The sequence below is a fragment of the Archocentrus centrarchus genome, chromosome 14 (assembly GCF_007364275.1).
Source record: "Archocentrus centrarchus isolate MPI-CPG fArcCen1 chromosome 14, fArcCen1, whole genome shotgun sequence".
NCBI lineage: Eukaryota > Metazoa > Chordata > Actinopteri > Cichliformes > Cichlidae > Archocentrus > Archocentrus centrarchus.
Genome location: NC_044359.1, coordinates 1,637,234 through 1,657,673, shown reverse-complemented (window position 1 = coordinate 1,657,673; position 20,440 = coordinate 1,637,234). Strand labels below are relative to the sequence as shown.

Below are 20,440 nucleotides of genomic sequence, written 5' to 3'. Positions count from 1 at the left end.
GGTTTGTCGGAGGGGTGATCGGATCATATCGCTCAGTGCTGAAACCAGTCAGTCAGAAAAATGTATTTACTTAATATGTGCTGACTGGCAGCTCATCTGTTTGTCCTCACACACGTCAGAGCGATTTGTGTTTCAGCATCTTACCCAAAGACACTTTAATGTGTGGACTGGAGGAGCCGGGAATCAAACTTGTGATCGGTGGAAGCCCGGCTCTGCTTCGTGCATCTCTCTGAACAAGCTTCAGCCTCCAGGCTGAGAGCTGTACAAGCAAAGCTGCAGTTCCTCTGATGTCCAACAGTCCAGCAGACTCCCATGTTAAAATGCCCAGTGTCACAGCACAAATTAACACTATTATATACTTAATAACACGTTTTATTGTAAACAAATTAAGACAGGAAAAGTAGCATCAAATAATAAATACTGCTTACAGTGAATGTTTGCTTTATGACATCATAAATGAAGCTGGGGCCCAAGGGTACTCGTTGCCCGGGGCCTTTGCTGCGCTTGCTCCGCCCGTGCAGGGGCGCGGTCAGGTGTTCACCTGCTTCAGGCGGTGGCTGCTGAGGAAAACAGCCTTAAATGAGCGGAGCTGACGGAAGCAGAGTGTGCTGGCCTCCACGCTGCGTGAAACCGTGACGCCCGTTTTTTAAACTTGCTACATTTCGGTGAATTTATCCGTTGAATTTTGAGGACGAAGAGGCTCCGCGGACTTCCCGTTTCTGTGGATCGGTTGCCTCAACAAAGCGACACGATGCGAGATGTTCACCTGAGCAATGGGACGTGTACCAACGGTAAGACGTTCACTTCAGGTGGAAGGATTTCACACAGCACACCGCTGTGCCTCAAACACCCACTCAGTGGTTTCTGCTGTCCGTCATGTTTTCTATGAATGATGTCACACAATACTTCGTAAAGTCTATGATATGTTGGTACTGTCAAAAACTGCAGTTTTTGTTTGAAGATTACGCCAAAGATCCGAGTACCTGCTCTCTGACCTACAGGAGCGTTTCTGGTGTTGTGCCAAAAAGTGATCGTCTGCCAGAAAGTGATTTTTGATGTTTCTGTGTGCTTTTATGTGTAATGTGTTTGCTCATATTGGTGAATAGAGTGTAGTCAATAGGATTTATGAAGGGCTTAGGTATAAAATAAAGAAATGACCTGTTATTCAAGTATGTTTATGATTCTGCATTATTGCACGTACATTATAATAAATCCAGTCCTCTTTGGTCACTTAAAATATCTTTATAGAGTGTAATGTCATATTTGTTTTGATTTCTGCTGCCCTCTTGTCCAGATATCTCTTTAAAAATCTGGCCAATCGCAGTTTTTACCCTGATAAATAAAGAATATATAAAAGTTGCTGCCAAAAACTGATTGCAGCTTCTACCTTGTGACATAAATGTTGTTTCTTACTCAAAATGACTTGATATCAGAATCAGAATCAGGCTTTATTGACCAAGTATCGCTCACACAAACAAGGAATTTGTTTTTGGTTACGCTCGCAGTGCACGAAAAATACAGTAAAAACAATCTTATTCACACAGCTCACTCTCTCCTTACACACACATTCATACCCGTAAATCTAGAAAAGGTTTAAAATATTTAGCATGTGCAATTTCATTCACGAGAGAAATGTTTGACATATTTTTCACAGGTTATAGGTCAGCAAGTCATTTACAGCAGTTTAAATTTGGACAATCACTTTTTGGCACAACACCGGCAGCCCCCCCCCCCCCCTTCGTGCTGTGTCACAAATATATTTGAAGGCCAATAACTGATAATAACACTGGATACATTTTGATGCTTTTCAATATTTCTGGCAGTTTAGAATTTTCCTTATTTTGTGTGTTAGCGGGCTAATAATGAAGCAAGCAGGTGTTTTATTTTGAACAAAAACGAGATGCACCAAATAAATAATAAATGACCTTCCCAAACGAAACCTTAGGCATAGAAATGCGCACATGGCAATTATAATAATGGACGTTAGTGATATTCAGACCTGTTCCAGGAAGCAGGTTTAGCTCCAACTCTGAGTTTGTTAAACCTGAAATGAGGAAACTCGGGTTTCACAGAGTCTGTGACCCTAACCTGGCAGGTTTTATCTCTCTGACTCCGCCCCTGCTGTTGCACCTGCACCTGAAGATGAGGCTGAAATGATTTGAAGACTTCAAACTGAACTAAATGGATTTAAAGTGACTGAATTCAACATTTTGAAAGTTCTGATGTCTGAAATTCAGAGTATGAATCTCCAGATATTTTCATATTTTCAGGTCTTGAATAATCATAGTACCGTATCACCCCAGTAGAGCACTTTGTCTTCAGCTCCCAGCTTGGATTCAGGAGACAGACACCCTCTCTATTTTTAAGAGTAGGTTGAAAACTTAACTTTATGATCAAGCTTAGGCAGTTATTCAACACAAAACAGGTGGTGCCGGGGCCAACAAGCCCCTCTCCACACACTGAATCAGCAACGTCACACAGAGGTCCTGTTATCCATGCATTTAATGTTCCAAGGTTTAAAAAGCTGAACTAAAATAACTCATTTTTTATAAAAGTTTTATCTCTTACAGTGAGAAAGTACTTGATTTGCTGGGTGATGATAGAGGACTTCAGTTAGACAGTCAGATGTTATATCATATATTCATGTATCCAGATCATATCCTGATCAGATGTTACATGTCCATGGCCTTCATGGTACACCATCCAGTGGCATTGGCAGGACCTTCAGAGAACACACCCTTTCTTGAGTTCTGCATAATACACAGAAACTGCAATCACCACAAAACTACACAAAACCACACAACACACCAACAGCCAATCAGCTTTATATCATAACATCTATGTGAATATAGCCCAGAGGAAAGTGCAAATATTCTTGCATTTATCAGCAGCCTTGTCATAAAAATAGTTGAGCCCAAAGTCTACATCAACTATACACAACAGTAAAATGAAACCATGCTGATGTGCTACATAATTACAGTGTTGGATGAGAAGATTAAATCATCAGCACCTGTAAGTATCTGGTTGGAGACCATGTTTCTAAGATTTGTGAGGCCGAGTAGTTTGTAGCACCTCTGATGTTCCCGGTGTGAGGGGAACCACCCTTCATCCATGTCCTTCCTTAGCCAAAGCCAGAAGCTTCCTTGCTGTGCTTCCTCAGCTCGATCTATGAGGGTCTTAAAGACTTTTGGGGCCACTGACATTCAGCACTTGGTGGATGCTCCCACAAATCCCCTGCAATGAACTTCCACCAAGTAGCAGACAGCTGACTGTGAGATGGTTACCAGTAATTTTTTTCTCTAATGTCTAAAATGTTATTTGTAAAGAAATCCATGAAGTCACTACTTGTTAAAGTGAAAGGAATACTCGGCTCTACAGAGCTCTGACTCTTTGTCAGCCTGGCTACAGTGCTGAAAACAAACCTGGGGTTGTTCTTATTTTCTTCAATTAATGATGAGTAGTAAGATGTCCTAGCTTTACGGAGGGCTTTTTTATAGAGCAACAAACTCTTTTTCCAGGCTAAATGAGCATCTTCTAATTTAGTGAGACGCCATTCCCTCTCCAGCTTTCGGGTTATCTGCTTTAAGCTGTGCGTTTGTGAATTATACCACGGAGTCAGGCACTTCTGATTTGAAGCTTTCCTTTTCAGAGGAGCCACAGTATCCAAAGTTATACGCAGTGAGGATGTAAAACTATTGACGAGATAATCGACCTCACTGGGAGCAGAGTTTAGGTAGCTGCTCTGCACTGTGTTGGCACTGAAGAGCATAACAATGAAGGAATTAGATCCTTAAACTTAGTTACAGCACTTTCAGAAAGACCTCTACTGTAATAAAACTTATTCCCCACTGCTGTGTAATCCATTAAATGTAAGACTTGTGCCTTCACCTCAGTGTTTCTCCTTCTCAGTAGTTTTGGGTTTTGTGGCATTTAAATTGATCCTAAATCTGAAATCCAAACACTTTTTTTCCTCCACTTCCTGTTAAGCTGTAATTGAAACTACTGCCAGACGAGTGTTTTTCAGAGTCTGTACATACGGAGCTGTCAGTGTTGACAGTGTCAATATTAAACTGCTCTACCCAGTTTAACGTGCCCTCTCCTCTCCTTCTTGCTGTTGTGACAGCACCACAGTCAGGTCAGTATTACCCAACCCTGCACCCCCGTCTCCAAACCAGTGATTGAAACAAACATCCAGGAAACTGTTTACTTGAATGCTGCTGATCAGCCGTGGCTGAGAGAGCTCACACTGCCAATATGTGGCTGCTTTGGCTGGTGGAGTTGGAGTTCTGTGTATTTTTGTTCATTTTTGGAAACTGATTTATGAATTACAGAATATGACCCAGTGTTTTTCCTGGGCACATGTCCAGTAATGAGAGAAACTAGCAAAACCATAAATGACTGCAAAATGGAACTGAGACTCTCTCACTGCTGAAAAAACAGACTGATGGCTGCTAAAACTGATCTTCTGCTTTCATCTGTATTCTTATTCTGTTGTATAACAATATCATTAAGTGCCATCACCTGTAGTATTTCACCTGTAGTATTTCACCTGTAGTATTTCAGCTGTAGTATTTCAGCTGTAGTATTTCACCTGTAGTATTTCACCTGTAGTATTTTGTCTAACAGTGCAGGGCTTGAGCGATGATGATTTCAGTGAAGGAGCAGCATATTTATTTGTGATGAAAACCAATAGATCCAGCAGTATAAATACTGCAGGAGTTTGTGGGCTGTCACTTCAACTCAGGGTCAAAGGTCCACCAAACAAATCGCTGCATCTGTTTTTTATTCTGAAAGTTCAAACCTGGCTGCTATCTTTTGTCCACCTTCTTCTGGTCTCATGCTTGAAAATTGTGTCATAACTAAATGTGTTTGTGTAGTTCATGTGGAAAAGAGAAGTTCAGATCACACTGCTGCCTATTTATGAGGCGTCCTGGGTAAGAATTTTACTGTGAAATGTCAGCCGCTGCTAATTAGAGAGGCTGACTGAGGCAGCTAAATGACTCTGAGGACCACCTGACAGCTAAGAGTTTGACTCATTCAGTTCATTAAAATTTTAGAAATTCAGGTCTGTTTGCAAGTTTTCAGCATCAACAGAGGTGCTGTGCTATTATGCTATCACTGGCTCAGAAAGCAGTGCTCACACATGGTTGGTGTGCAGATGCACTGCCACACGTTTGATGCAGCTCTTTTGTAAAGCACAGCTGTCAGAAACATACGCCTGCATTCAGGAAAGGAACTGATGAGCTTGGAGGCACGCAGGACTGGACAGCTTGTAACAGGAACCACTTCTTGATAGCAGCATGTTAGAATCTGTGATTCCTCTGGAGAGAAGAACATAGGCCAAATTCAGCTTGGCTGATCAGATACCCCTAATGAACTACCTTTGATTAAAAATACAGGATTTCCATGCAGTCAGCTGTGATTACTGAAAGAACTTAAATAAACGATTAGCTAACATGTAACTGATGTAAAGGTTCTCTGATCTGACTGGTTTGTGACGCTCTGTCTCTGTAGGGTCTGTGGTCATGTTGTGGTGTGGCTCTCAGTCCACAGTGTGTTTGGTCACTGGAGATCAAACACTGATTAACACACACCTGAGCAACAGCACACATTTGACAGGTATGTCATCACACACACACACACACACACACACACCTCTAACATACCTGTGTGAATGTAAATGGAAGGAGGGGTTTGTTAAGGGTTAAAGGTCAGTGTGTATGACGGCTCTTAGCAGGTGCGTTGATGGTTTTTAGGGCTCGCGTTCGTCTGTTTTGGATCAAACAAAGTGTTTCAGAGCTTCAGGCGCTGCCTCAGCGCTGATCGGCCTCTGAAATCACTCCTATTGGCTCACAGTCATAATGACATCTGTCACTTTCACTTAGTTCTTCATTTCCCATGACCACAGTGCTGCCACGTCAGCAAGGTGCTGGAAACATGAGACAGAGCTGCAGTTATAACAGCTGCAGCTAAACGAGCCATTCCATAATGGACCTCATTCACTAATGCGTCCATGAAAATGTTCTTATCCTGTTGTTCTTATCACTGTGTGTATGTTAGTGAGTCAGAAACGGTCTAAACCTGCAGGCCTGTGCAGTCTGCACACATGTCTCTCCACAACATGTTGACCTCGAGGTGAAGTGCAGAGAGCTGTCACGGTGTTGAGGCCTGCAGGGCTCAGGCAAAAAAGCAGGAGGAAATCCCCCTGAGGGAAGAGGAAGACGGAAAAGGCTCCCCTTAAAAATCTCCGACCAGTTTAAATGTCAGTGACCGTGACCTCAACGTCAGAGGTCAAGTTATCTGAAAATCGTGCTAACTGGAGAACGATGTGACCTAGGATGTTCAAATCCATCCCATAGATTAGCTGTTTGCTTTTGAATTAATGAATCAAGTCACTGAGGCTCATGTGCACCCCAGTAAGATCTACTGAGCCCTGTCCTAAAACCTGCACTCCCAGGGGATTCGTGCCACCTAACGACTCTGAGGCTGAGGGGTAGCACCGGCGGCTGGCGCTATTTTCACACTTTTCCAGCTCCACCGTGATGCTGGCTGCAGCCCTTTGGTTTCTGTTTCCAGGTAAACAGGATCCAGCTGACCAAAATTTTATCTGTAGCAAAAACATCTCAAACTTTTATTGGAAGAAAAAAATTTCATGCTGTATTTTTTGATATTATGGATGGTGTCATTAGAGGTTCCCCTACAGGACCTCCTGCTGTTCCATCTGGGGTCGAGTTCCTGAAACTGGCTTTCCAGGAGCTGATAGCAGTTCCATGTACTCATGGGATTAAGTGTGTAGCAGCTTACAATTAACAATAATAGCCTATAGAATACTTATAGAGCACTTCTTGTAAAAGCAAATATGTTTGGTACAATAGTGCCTTCGGATCATCATTCCGATTGAGAAAACTGGCAGACATGACAGACAGGTTAAAAACAAAGTGAATAGCAGCTCAGATGAACAAGGAAACTATGAGGCGTGTTAAACTCAGCACTGCAGGCAGAGTCTGTTTCAGTCATACCTGCGTTAGCATTTTGGTAGCCTGATAGGCAAGATGTGTCCAAGAAATGAAAAATAAAAGATTATAACATATTTGAAGATGAACAGACCAAATGGGAACAGAAAAACAGCAGTAAGAGGAAGGCTCCGCCACACTTCCTCAGGACACACAATGCAGCGTGACAGAAGGCTCATTTGAATGTCTATAGTTCCCAGTTCTAATAGCAGCAGAGTCTGCCTGAGCCGCTTTAGGAAAGAGCGTTACCTGTTACCGTCACTCAGAGGAAGTCAGAAGCAGCACAGACTCGTTCTGGGTGCTGCGGTCGGTAAACTGAAGCGTGACGATCGCTGTGAGTGAGACGAGTTTAGGCTTGAACGAGCAGCATGTAAATGACAGAGATTATGTCTGACTTTAAATGGGGGGGGGGGGGGCTGCTGAAGGGATCTGAAAGGTTATAGTTTGTTTTTACAATGAAAAACAGCAGAAGTGTGAGCTCTTTATCACACTGTGCTGGAACATTTAGCCAACTCATAGTCTGTGACAACACATGGGTAACCCCACCCCCCCATCCCCCAAACAGAACTATTAAACAGGAAGATGCCTCCAACAGACCCAAGCTCAGGGAGGGGCAGCCATGACAGGCTGGGGGGGTGAGTGGACAGGGAGAGCAGAGAGACACAGGACTAAACAGAACCTGGGAGAGAGAAGACAAAAGTTACTGTCCTGCAGCGGTCGGGGAAAAAACACCTGGAGAGTAAAAAGACGGGAATATAGAAGAAGTTCTCAGTGCATCGTGGGTCCCCCAGCAGTCTGAGCCTATAGCAGCATAACTAAGGGAGGGTTCAGGGTCACTGATCCAGCCCTAACTATAAGCTTGATCATAAAGGAAAGTTTTAAGCCTAATCTTAAAAATAGAGAGGGTGTCTGTCTCCTGAATCCAAGCTGGGAGCTGGTTCCAGCCTGAAGGCTCTGCCAGCAGTCTGAGAGCAAAGTGCTCTGTTGGGGTGACATGGTCCTATGACAGGGCCTGATTATTCAAAACTTTGTATGTGAAGGAAAGGATTGTTTCACAATGTTAACACACAGTCTGCAGGCACACACCCTCAGAAACACACACAGTGACTTAATGTTTGTCTCCAGAGGTACAGTTAAGCAGCACATACAACCTGTGGCTGGGCCTGACCCTTGCCCTGTTGTCGGCCTTCTTGATTGGTGGGAGTGTCATTCTCAAGAAGAAAGCCCTCCTCCGATTGGCCAGCAATGGACACACCAGAGCAGGTGAGTGGGTCAGGTGTTTCTAATGTTTGATTGATGTACTTTATTTTAGCTTGGCACTGCTGTTATGAATACTCACACAAAGATTAAATATGGATTCCATTGAAAATGGTCCCCAGTGAATACATTGGTGGAGGAGGGAGGGGCAACTTTGTTTAAATGTATTTATTTATTTATTTTAGTATCATCTTGTGTTACGTACATATTAAAGGACTGTATCTATGCCAAAAAGTATTCACTCACAATCTGCATCACTGAATCCAGGTGTTCCAGTCACTTCCACAGGTGTATGAACCAAGCACCTGGGCATGCTTGTACAAACATCAGTGAAAGAATGGGTCGCTCTCAGGAGCTCAGTGAATCTGTACCGTGATAGGATGATACCTGTGCAACAAGTCCAGTCACTGCTAAATATTCCACCGTCAGCTGTTAGTGGGATTATAACAAAGTGGAAGTGACTGGGAATGACAGCAGCTCAGCCATGAAGGTGTAGGCCACATAAAAATCACAGAGTGGGGTCAGAGGATGCTGAGGGTCATAGTGCACAGAGGTCACCAACTTTCTGCAGAGTCAATCACTACAGACCTCCAACATCAGTGTCTGACCTCACAGATGTGCTTCTGGAAGAATGGTCAGAAATTCCCATAAACACTTTTAAACCTGTGGAAAGACTTCCCAGAATAGCTGAAGCTGTTATAGCTGCAAACCCAATTCATGGAATGGGATGTCACTCAAGGTCGTGTGTGTGTGTGTAGACAAGTGAATATAATACAGTATATCTGGAGTATTTATTGCTGTTTTGGGTGATGCCAGTTGACCTTTGTCACTACAGGAACTGGAACCCTTCAGCTCTGAGTCTGTGCTTCTGCTGCCGTGTTCTTTGGTAATGACACTCTGGGTGAATCCTGTGCAGGAGCTCATGTGTACCATGACAGATGAGACGCGTGCGTTTGACTCAACAGACTCAGTGTGTACTTTAGTTAGTCCCTTACTGGCAGGCAGCCCGATGATAGCAGATTACCACAGTGTTGACTGGTTCATGTCTGAGCTCAGATTCTGCTTTCCATCATAGCTTCAGATGGGTTCTTTTTAAAAAGCCAGTCTGTGCTGTTATGGGGCATTGAAATGACATAAACTACACACAGAGAACCTGCCAATAAACTCAGTCTCAAATTCTGTGACACAATTTGCTCTGAAAATAATAAAAGCAGAAAACACACATTAAAAGCAAAGATGAGGTCGGAGAGCTGCGTCTGCATCACTCTGAGCTGATATCACCACTTGACTTTCACTGGGCAAATATGTGAGAGCTTTGCACTGAGAATTACTAGAGTGTTTAATATGGTGAGTAATTTAATAAGCTGAAAATACTGAAATCAGGCTAAGAAGTGTTCTGTTAAACCCTGAAAGGCTTGTTGTGAACCATCAAGAAGGAAATGTTGGGGGGGGGTCTTGAATGATGAGAATGAATGCGTGGGGGGAGAACAGCTGCAGCCGGCATGAATCGTATTAAAGCAAACAGCTTGTGCAGTTACAGAAATGAATTCTGCCCTCTCAGTCCAGCTCCCACCCAGTGTGTGCTGTTTAATGAATCCACCCTTTAAAAACATGCCTCTCCTGTTGTTCTTGGCTACCTAACATGGGTATTTAGTATTTATACTTTCATAATCGAGATTTTTAAAGTAGGCTGATTATCCTTGAATTAGTTCTGTGACCTGTGAAGGAGGCCCGGTGTGTAGCCTGATAGGATAGAATCGAATAGAATGCCTTTATTGTCATTATACAGGATGTACAATGAGATTGGAGGGCCACTCCTGTTCAGTGCCATGTAACAGAAAATCAAACTCTCTAAAATGAAAATAAAAATATTATAAAAATATTATAATCTAGTATAATCAATATGATCCAGAGATATACAGAAAATAAACAATGTGTAAAATATACAAAAAATAGAATGTATAAAAATATATACATACATACCTACATTGGTGCATCTGTACATTGTAAGAAAGTAAATGCGTGTATACATATAATAATGAAGATGATGATGATGATTGGCTCTTGCACAACTGTGTAAATGTAACAGGTTTCAGCCTCTGGTTTGTGGATTTAAAGAAGAAGGTGTTTGGACCCTGCACGTGGTCAAATTATTAGTTTCTCAGTTTGGACAAACCAGTTGAGCAGCTGCAGGCAGCTTTACTCTAACTCCAGTTTCCTGGTTCTCTCTCTAAATGAGGAAGTAATCTTCTCTAAACAGGAAGACAAGTTTCAGTTTAAAGGTAAATGAGGTGGAGCATTATGTTGCCAGGTTGATGTGAAATATGATACTGTGTGTGTTTGTGCAGGTGATGGAGGCCATGGCTACCTGAAGGACTGGCTGTGGTGGGGAGGCCTGTTATCCAGTAAGACTTTCAGTTCCATCTAAGCTCATTTTATAGTCCACAGCTCTCTGTAAGTGTGGCTGGAGTCAAACCTCAGCAAGCAGCTGTCACATGCTGGCACGCTGTGAAAATAATGGAAAAATGTGCATGTCATAAACCGAGTGTGATTTTTACTCAGGTTCTTTCACCTTATCTTCAGGAAGTTGATAAAAATAAGTGCAGGTGAACACGGTCCTTCTGCTTCCAGTCTTTGTGTTGGTTGGGTTTAGCGTAGATAAGCACAGTCTGGATATTTTCTGTGTCATGTTTGGATGATTCAAACTGTGCTGCTGCTGGCAGTAATCAGAGGCCTCTCCTCTGCAGTGGGAGCAGGAGAAGTCTGTAACTTTGCCGCCTACATGTTTGCTCCGGCCACGCTGGTGACTCCACTGGGCGCTCTGAGTGTCCTCATCAGGTAGCCGTAGTTTTGACTTTGAATTCCCAGAGATGAAACAAGAGTTCGTGTTGATCACCGTGAACATGACTTCCTGTCTGCTCCTCAGTGCAGTTCTGTCCTCCTACCTGCTGGGGGAGGTGTTGAACGTGGTGGGGAAGCTCGGCTGTCTGCTGTGTGTGCTGGGAAGTGTCCTGCTGGTTATCCACGCCCCACAGGAACAGGAAGTGACATCATTACAGGACATGACAAAGAAAATTCTGGAACCTGGTGAGACAACTGAGGCGTGCTGAAGGCTGACAGTTAGAAGATGATGATGATGATATAATTTACACTTTGATACTCACAGAGTGGTCTCACTCTTCAGTGCCTAATGCGCACACACTGATGCAGGAGTGAGTCTGACTCGTTGCCATGGTAACATGTTTTTAGTGTCTTGGCATCTGAAGAGAAGTTTGAACTGTTGGCTGTAAATCTCCAGCTTATGAAAGAAAAATAAAAAGAGGTCCATGACCTCAGGATATGGTGCACCTGCACCTCGGCCTATTAAATCTTGGCATTTTTATAAGGACTTCTTATCAGTGAGGAGCTCCAACTGTTCCTGTTTCCGGTGGAGAGGCTGCTCAGGTTGTGTCAGTCGTCTCTCTGTCGTGTGTGTGTAGGTTTCCTGGTGTATGTGGCGGTGGTGTTGGTGCTGTGCGTGGTGCTCGTGCTGTATTGCTGTCCTCGGTTCGGTCGTTCCAACATCCTCGTCTACATCAGCATCTGCTCGCTGCTCGGAGCCTTCACCGTGTCCTCTGTGAAGGGCCTCGGCATCGCCATCAACACGGGTGAGTGAACATCCCCATCAGCGAATGAAGAACTGTTTTACAGCACTACAGGGAATAAAGTTTATTTGTTCTCTGTTAAAGTGTTAAAGAGAGCTATGATGTGATTTTTTTTCTACTTTTTCCTGCTAGTTTCTGCTGAAACAAGCGTCTCAAACATCGTCTCTCAGGACTGTTTGAGGACGTTTGGACTGACAGGAGCAGGTTTCATTTAAGAGGACACATTTATTCTATGTAGCTCAAAGACTTGACAGGGACTCCCTCACAGGTGCAGCGTATTATAGGATATAAATGATTTCATATTAATACGCCTGCTGAAAGACGGGACGTATCATGTGATTTCTAAGAAATAGTTTTTGGATTTTGATGAATTCTTGCACGATTATTCTCCATATCAAGACATTGTGCAGAGATCAACAAACAAACGAACAAACGGGGTTAATAAAGTGCGGTGGGCGTATTTTTGCCCCTCTCAGTGACTGAACATTTTTAATTTTCTGCATCTTTTTTTTATTAAAATGTCTAACTAAATAAAAGTGTTCTGAAACCCGGCAGTGTCAAATCATCTCTGCGGTCTCTCTCTCCAGTGTTTTATGATCTCTCCGTCCTTGCTAATCCTCTCACCTGGATCTTGCTGCTCACACTCATCATCTCCATAGTAACACAGGTAAGCTGTAATGCTCCTTATCTCTAGTTCTCAGTTGTATTATTGCTTAATAGCCAAACACACTCTGGTGGCTGGAGCCTCATCTTCTTTGTGTCACTGTCACTTTAAAACTTGCAGTTTCTGGTTCAGGTCAGTCTTTTCTGACTGTGCAGCACCTGGGCAGAAAGGTGCTGCACATGAAGTAACTTTCCAGCAGCTGTCAGATACCCACTCACATCAAATCATTGTATTGTTGCACTAATAAAAATCCATCTGTTCTCTTCCACTTATACTTTTCAGGGTCGCGGGGGGGCTGGAGCCTACCCCAGCTGTCATAGGGCGAGAGTCTGGGTACACCCTGTAATGAACAGATATATATTAGAATTTATAATAATAATGTGAATGTGTACTGTACTGCATGTACACAGTGGCAGTGGAGCAATTTGTCATCTGAATAGCCGGTTTTGTGCCAAAAAGTGATTTCCAGTATTTGCCAAAAAAATAATTGCTGGTATTTATATTGTTGTATTGCATCATCTCTTATGAATGATATAATTTCATTTTGAGCCATGAAGAACTTTCCTGTCACATGGATTTGGGAGACAGACACCCTCTCTATTTTTAAAATCAGGCTGAAAACTTTCCTTTTTGTTAAAGTTTATAGTTAGCCTGGATCAGGTGACCCTTAGTTATGCTGCAATAGGTCTAGGCTGATACACTGAGGGTTTTACATGCACCTATTTTTACTCTGTTTATACTCCACTCTGCATTTAATCGTTAATTATTAATCTCTGTCTCTCCCCCCCTCAGCAGATGACCCCCCCTCCCTGAGCCTGGTTCTGCTGGAGGTTTCTTCCTGTTAAAGGGAGTTTTTCCTTCCCACTGTCACCAAGTGCTGCTCATAGGGGGTCGTTTTGACTGTTGGGTTTTCTCTGTATTAATGTTACTTTATAATACAAAGCACCTTGAGGTGACTGTTTGTTGTGATTTGGCACTCTATGAATTAAATTGAACTGAATTTAATTGATTTAGCCAGAAAATGGGGCAGCACGGTGGCACGGTGGTTAGCACTGCTGCCTCACAGTTAGAATACCATCTGGAAGGGTTTGATTCCACCCTGGCCCAGGCCCCTCTCCCTCTCTGTGTGGAGTTTGCATGTTCTCCTCGTGCTTGTGTGGGTTTCCTCCCACAGTCCAAAGACATGCACTTACTGGGGTTAGGATAATTGCCAAAATCGACTGGATTGATTATAATGTGGCTACAATAATGCAGAGTCATAAATATATTTGCAAAACAAGTCATTTCTTTATTTTATATATAAGCCCTTCATAAATCCTTTGCACCACAGCCTATTTACAATATAAGCAAAGATAATACATTTGAAAAAATCACTTTTTGGCACCAGAAACCTGAAAACATCGCTGTCGTTGTCTGTGTAGATTCTCAGTCATCCAGGTCATAGTAGTCTCTGGAGCTTGAAAAAGGCGACTGGACTTCTTTTTGTTTCTTGAAGACGTTTCACCTCTCATCCGAAAGGCTTCTTCAGTTCTCAACCAAATGGTGGAGAGACCCAGGTATTTAAACCCCTGTGGGCGTAGTCCCCTGGAGGTGGTTATGACCCTCTATTGATCATGTGCGTGAACACATGTGCCCAGGTGTGAAGGGGGCGTGGGTCATATTTAATCAGTGGTTTCAGTTGAAACCAATTTAGGACTCCGCTCCATTGTTTCCTGTGGCCTACTGAGGTCACTGGAACAAAGGTGTGAATGGGGGTTGAGACGTCTGGGAAGGGAGCTCAGGACAGCACTGTAAGCGGGGGAAAGTTGGTGACGTAATCCACCTCCTCTGTTCAATGATGGTTGTTCACATTGGACATAGATGGCTTCTTTCACTCCTCTTTCAAACCATCTGTTTTCCCTGTCCAAAATGTGGACATTGGCATCCTCAAAAGAGTGCCCTTTTTCCTTCAGATGCAGATGTACTGCTGAATCTTCAGAAGACGACTACAGGAAGACGATTCCTTACTGAACAGAACCAGCTTCACCCCAGATCAGATTTGTGCACTTTTAGATCTCTGCCTTACCACAACATATTTTAAATACAATGATGGATTCTACAGACAGAAGCATGGATGTGCCATGGGCTCCCCAGTGTCTCCCATTGTAGCCAATCTTTACATGGAGGAAGTGGAAAGTAAAGCTCTTGGTTCTTTCAAAGGGAAGGCACCTAGCCACTGGTACAGATATGTAGATGACACCTGGGTCAAAATCAAAACCCAAGAAGTAGAAGCCTTCACTCGTCACATTAACTCAGTGGATAAATACATACGTTTTACCAGGGAGGACACCAGAGATAACAAGTTACCATTCCTGGACTGTGCGGTGCTTATCGAGGAAGATGGAAGCCTCAACATTGAAGTTTACCGGAAGCCCACACACACAGACCAGTATCTCCTCTTTGACTCCCACCACCCTCTGGAACACAAACTTGGGGTGATCAGGACCCTACAACACCGTGCGGAAAGTGTTCCCTCTAAGGCAGAAGGGAAGCATAAGGAACACACACACATTGAGAAAGCCCTCAAAACATGCGGTTACCCCAACTGGGCCTTCATCAAATCAGCTAAGATGCACAGGAATGAAGGCCAAACACAAACTACAGAGAATAGGAAGGACAAGAGGAACAACATTGTCATCCCATATGTGTCAGGCTTGTCAGAGAAACTCAGAAGAATTTTCTCCAAGCATGACATCCCAGTATACTTCAAACCAAGTCACACCCTAAGACAAAAACTGGTTCATCCCAAGGACAAACCCGCCAAACACAAGATCAGTGATGTAGTGTATGCTGTTCAGTGCAGTGAAGAGTGCTCGGACCTCTACATTGGTGAAACCAAACAGCCTCTTCACAAACGAATGGCACAACATAGACGAGCCACCTCGACAGGACAAGATTCAGCAGTACATCTGCATCTGAAGGAAAAAGGGCACTCTTTTGAGGATGCCAATGTTCACATTTTGGACAGGGAAAACAGATGGTTTGAAAGAGGAGTGAAAGAAGCCATCTATGTCCACTGTGAACAACCATCATTGAACAGAGGAGGTGGATTACGTCACCAACTTTCCCCCGCTTACAGTGCTGTCCTGAGCTCCCTTCCCAGACGTCTCAACCCCCATTCACACCTTTGTTCCAGTGACCTCAATAGGCCACAGGAAACAATGGAGCGGAGTCCTAAATTGGTTTCAACTGAAACCACTGATTAAATATGACCCACGCCCCCTTCACACCTGGGCACATGTGTTCACGCACATGATCAATAGAGGGTCATAACCACCTCCAGGGGACTACGCCCACAGGGGTTTAAATACCTGGGTCTCTCCACCATTTGGTTGAGAACTGAAGAAGCCTTTCGGATGAGAGGTGAAACGTCTTCAAGAAACAAAAAGAAGTCCAGTCGCCTTTTTCAAGCTCCAGAGATCGCTGTCATTGTGTTTTGTGTACATACACCTCTAGTACTGCTTCTCTTCATATGCTATGGCATCACCCGGACCTCGCTTCGGCACCAAGTGGGACACCATTTATTCTCAAAATGCAAAATTGCGTGTGTGTGCGTGTGTGTGCGTGTGTGCGTGTGTGCGCGCGTGTGTGTGTGTGTACGTGTGTGTGTGTGTGCGTGTGTGCGTGTGTGTGTGTGTGTGCGTGCGTGTGTGTGCGTGTATGTGCGTGTGTGTGTATGAGCTACTCTAGGCTGCTCACTTACCACAAGGGGTCACCACAGCGGTTAGCTCTGCATGTTAGATTTGTCAGAGTTTTATACCCAGTGTGCTTCCTGAATTCTGATGCTGGAATCAAACCAACGTTAAGGGTCAGAGCAAAGAGAAACACACTTTATCTTGTTATGTGTCTCCAGGTGAACTACCTGAACAAGTCTCTGGACACCTTCAACACCCTGATGGTCTATCCCATCTACTATGTTCTCTTCACCTCCGTGGTTCTGTCCACCTCCATTATCCTCTTCCAGGAGTGGAGGAGCATGTCGGCCGTGGATGTCGTCACAACTCTGGGATCCTTTGTGGTCATCGTGGTGGGCGTGGCCATGCTGCATCTTTTCAGAGAGCTGCAGGTCGGTGATCCGTCTGCATTAATGTTAAAATCCAGGTCACCTCAGTGATTTTCAGAGATCGATCAGAGTCCTGATGAAACCTGTTGATGTGTGTTGGATGAATCTCTGCTCTGCGTTGATGATGATGATGATGATGTCACATTGTAACTCAATAAAATGTGTGCATTTAAAAAGACCTTCAGTGTTGAGTTTGTCAGTGTGAGAAAACTGGCAAATGTGAATGATTTAAATATGTTTGAACTGGAGAAATTAAATGAGACCTAAACATTGTTCGATACCTGTAAAACTAACAAAGGCCCAGCAGTCTCTACAAATACCACAACATATACGACAGGTGTACAGGACATATGGCTGCAGATCAAGTTCACCTTTGACCTTTGGCTGTAAGTACTCTGGCTCCAGTTCCCTCACAACCACCTGTTTGAAGCTGGTGTTTTGGCTCAGCTTTGCCCGGCACAGGAGGTTTAGATCAGCCTGTTCCTCCCAGTCTAGCTGCTCCAGCTTTTTCCATCATCACCCACATGACGTCTCCCAGGAGAACGATGGAGTTCCCACGTGGAACCCCTTTCCAGATTACACCCAGTGACTCCAAGGAGACCAACTATCCTGCACTGCTGTTCAGTGCACAGGTGCAGGGAACTGACTCCACCTGCTGTCACTACTTAGTGTGTTAGTTCAGTTTTTTCCTTAACATAAAGAAGTCCAGCTTGAACGAAGAGTTTAGTGAAAGGTTAATGTTGTATCATGCAGTGTTGTGTGTCTGTTTTCAGCTGATTGCAGTTTGTCCTCCTGTTTTCAGTGAAATGTGTCTGAGAGACGCAGCCGAGCATCTCTTTACACTTTTTGGCTTCAAAAGACTGTTGAGCTAATTTACAATAAATACTGTGATGTCTCTGCAGATGACGATGAAGGAGCTAACCAATCAGCTTTCTCAGCCAGTGGAGCAGGAGGGGCTTAACCAGGAGGTTGCAACCAATGGAAGAGGAGGGGGAGGCGGAGGGAGGAGTAAAAAGGAGGATAAGTACGGGTTGATGGACAACATGGTGATCGAGAGTCTTCCTCCGATGAGAGAAGAGGGACCGAGAGTCTTCATCATCAGCTGAGTGGGACAGGAGGAGGAGGAGGATGGAGACTCGGGTTCTGACTGTTACTTTAAAAAGAAACCTCCTGATCTAGTCTGACAGCGATCCAGTTTAACTCAGTCACACGGCGCCGTCAGGGGCACCAATGTCCTCAGTTACACTTTGTCATTTCATGCACTTCACAGAGCAAAAATACATTCGTTTTATATTCTTCTAAAATTAATATTAATGAAAAGGAACCTGAAAAAAGTTTAAGGAGATGCAAAATTAGTTAATTTTGCCCCTCTTTGCTTTAGTGCAGTCTACAAAGAGACTCAATGCAACAAAAAGTAGATACATTTCAAAAAGTCTCCAAACAAGAAAAAGAAGTGCAGCTGTTTTCCTGCTGCTTTCCTCAGAGCTGTGAGTGAATGAAGGAGCCTTCAGTCAGATTATTATATAAGAGACATCTGACTGCATTTACAGCCAGCTTCCATTCCTGAACACTTGAATATAATCGTGTTTTTATGGCTGATGTCACTTTTTTGTAACCAAATCCATGAAAAGAGCAGAACAGACGCTGTGACCCTCCACACCTCCTGCAGTGTCTGATGATCAGCTGTGACAGGGCTGAAGTTGTAGACGTGTTTCCATCTGACACCAGCTTTTGAATAAGTGATAACATCAGCATGTTTTAGGTCTCACACACACCCCGGCAGCCTGCAGACACTGGTTTTAATTTTATATGAGTCAGTGATGACGTGCTGAAACAAAGTCCCTTTTTTAAAATATCAACCTTATTAGTTCTTGTCAGGAGGGATGAAGCAGTGTGAGTCAGCATATTTACACAGCAGTGCACAGGCGTGTCTTCATAGAAGTTATTTACCCAAAGATCAACAGACCTGACGACATTCATTTATTTCAGTTTGTTCCTCTTAAACCAAAATTATTAATGCATCAAATTAAATAAGCTCTCAAAAATCATAAAAGCTTTAAACCGTGTCCCAGCAGAACGTTTCATTATAAAAACATAATCCGTGTTCAGCCGTCTAATGTTGCTGGTGGCCTTTTAATCTTTTCATCTCCCCCTGCTGGCAGTAACAGTAATTACACAAACACTGCCCACATCAGCTTCCCAGCAGGGCTTTATTTTAACTGTGAACACCAAGAGCTCCGCCCACATGCTGTTCAAAGCTTCTGTTTGCAAGAGAGGGATACTTTATTGATCCCAAAGGAAATCAGGGATGATCTGTCAATCAGTTTGGTGAAAAAAACAAATGTAGCAAATGTGACTTTTCAAGAATAATATTTCCACTTTTTTCACTTTTTAAACATCATTTTTAGACTGAATGGGCTTTATTACACATCTAGACAGCAGTAATACTTAAATTTTATACATGTTAAATTTGACTGTTGCAGCTCTAAATGTGTCCCACCAGTTTTGTTTCATTTGCTGTTATCAGTGACTGAGAGGTTCGGCCCATTTGTTTAAAGGTAATGAAAACTTTGACCGCTGTGCTGGATGCTGTCGAACTAGAGGCCCCGAGGAGAGAAACACAGGATGTTTTTTTATTTCTATTTTTTTCTAATGGAAGGAAAAACAACGGTATGAAGGAAGCAGGCGAGCGCCTCTGACTGACATGTTCAACTCTCTCTGCTGATGGCTGAAGTCAATGAAGCAGGCAGACAAATGTGATGCACCCCGACCATCATCGTGTGTGCCGACAGCTTTAACCTGGCACTCTGTTATTAAAGAACGCTGGGGGGGGGCAAAAAGAGACAAACTATCAATAAAGTTGGAGGGGCATCAACTGCAGTTGAAATCGGGCCTGATCGAGCATCAGGCTGCAGCTCATAATTAATTTAGTGTTCTTGCTTTAACCTGCAAACACTTTTGTCTGCTCTCTTTGGCCCGTTGTGTGTTTGAATGTCCTCATGAATCATTGTGGTCATGCAAACACTGACTGCAGTGTGTTTGCTGCTGGAGACGTTTCAGCTTATGAAGCTCAGAAGAACAAAATATCCAAAGTCATGAAACTGCTTAAAGGAACATACCGCTGCTTTTTAAAATCAGGTTTTACTGTTTTTAGTTATTGTCTGTTTTGCTATAAAATGAATTTTCCTTATTGTTTTTAATGTGATCATTTCAATAAAGAACTATGACTAAAGAATTAATTTTATTCTTCTTCATGATGTTAGTCACAGTTTAAAGTCCAGACTCGGGTTTGGTACACGTGTCTAAATTACACCTGCCCTCAGAGGCTTTTATTTTCATCTGAGCTTTAATCGTGTGGGCTGGATTTCAGACTTCTGAACAAACCGAGCACAGAGAGTGAGCGTGAACTCTGCTCCTCAGCATTAGTATTATCATTGTTGTTATTGTCAGTCTGCTGATGGGCGGTGAAACTCACCACAGTCCAGTCGTTCACGACTTTGTTCAGTGATGAATGAACACCTAAAAACTCAGGATATGTTCACTGATTTTTAGGAACTCCCTCTAATAAGGAAACATCTAACTATCTGGGCCCCGTTATTGACAGTAAACTGACTTTTGAGGCAAACTGAAGCTGTGTATAACAAAGGGAAGCATCTGAATACTGACAAACACAGCTGAGTCTGATTTATCTGCTTATTGAATCAGTTGGATCGTTCTGCTCGACGGCCTGTGTCTCTTAGAAATAAGAAGTGCAGTAAGC

General features: G+C 43.3%; 1 protein-coding gene across 2 annotated transcripts; it reads left to right on the top strand.

Moving 5' to 3' along the window:
• Positions 1-525: 525 nt before the first annotated feature.
• nipal4 (NIPA like domain containing 4) lies at positions 526-19,852 on the top strand. Of its 2 annotated transcripts, XM_030746443.1 has the most exons (10): positions 526-791; positions 5,515-5,619; positions 8,139-8,276; positions 10,619-10,675; positions 11,018-11,108; positions 11,197-11,357; positions 11,750-11,917; positions 12,502-12,581; positions 16,471-16,683; positions 17,583-19,852. In XM_030746443.1, exons 1-10 carry the CDS (start codon positions 752-754, stop codon positions 17,784-17,786), a joined length of 1,257 nt encoding a protein of 418 aa, XP_030602303.1. In that variant the 5' UTR covers positions 526-751; the 3' UTR covers positions 17,787-19,852. The 2 variants fall into 2 exon arrangements, with proteins under 2 accessions (XP_030602303.1, XP_030602304.1); XM_030746444.1 differs by lacking the exon at positions 5,515-5,619.
• The last annotated feature ends 588 nt before the right edge of the window (positions 19,853-20,440 follow it).

Excerpts from the sequence above, each read along its gene's own strand:
- nipal4 (XM_030746443.1), top strand. The coding sequence starts at position 752 with ATGCGAGATGTTCACCTGAGCAATGGGACGTGTACCAACG. Across the intron at positions 8,277-10,618 it reads CAATGGACACACCAGAGCAG|GTGATGGAGGCCATGGCTAC; the intron begins GTGAGTGGGTCA and ends GTGTTTGTGCAG. Across the intron at positions 10,676-11,017 it reads GTGGGGAGGCCTGTTATCCA|TGGGAGCAGGAGAAGTCTGT; the intron begins GTAAGACTTTCA and ends TCTCCTCTGCAG.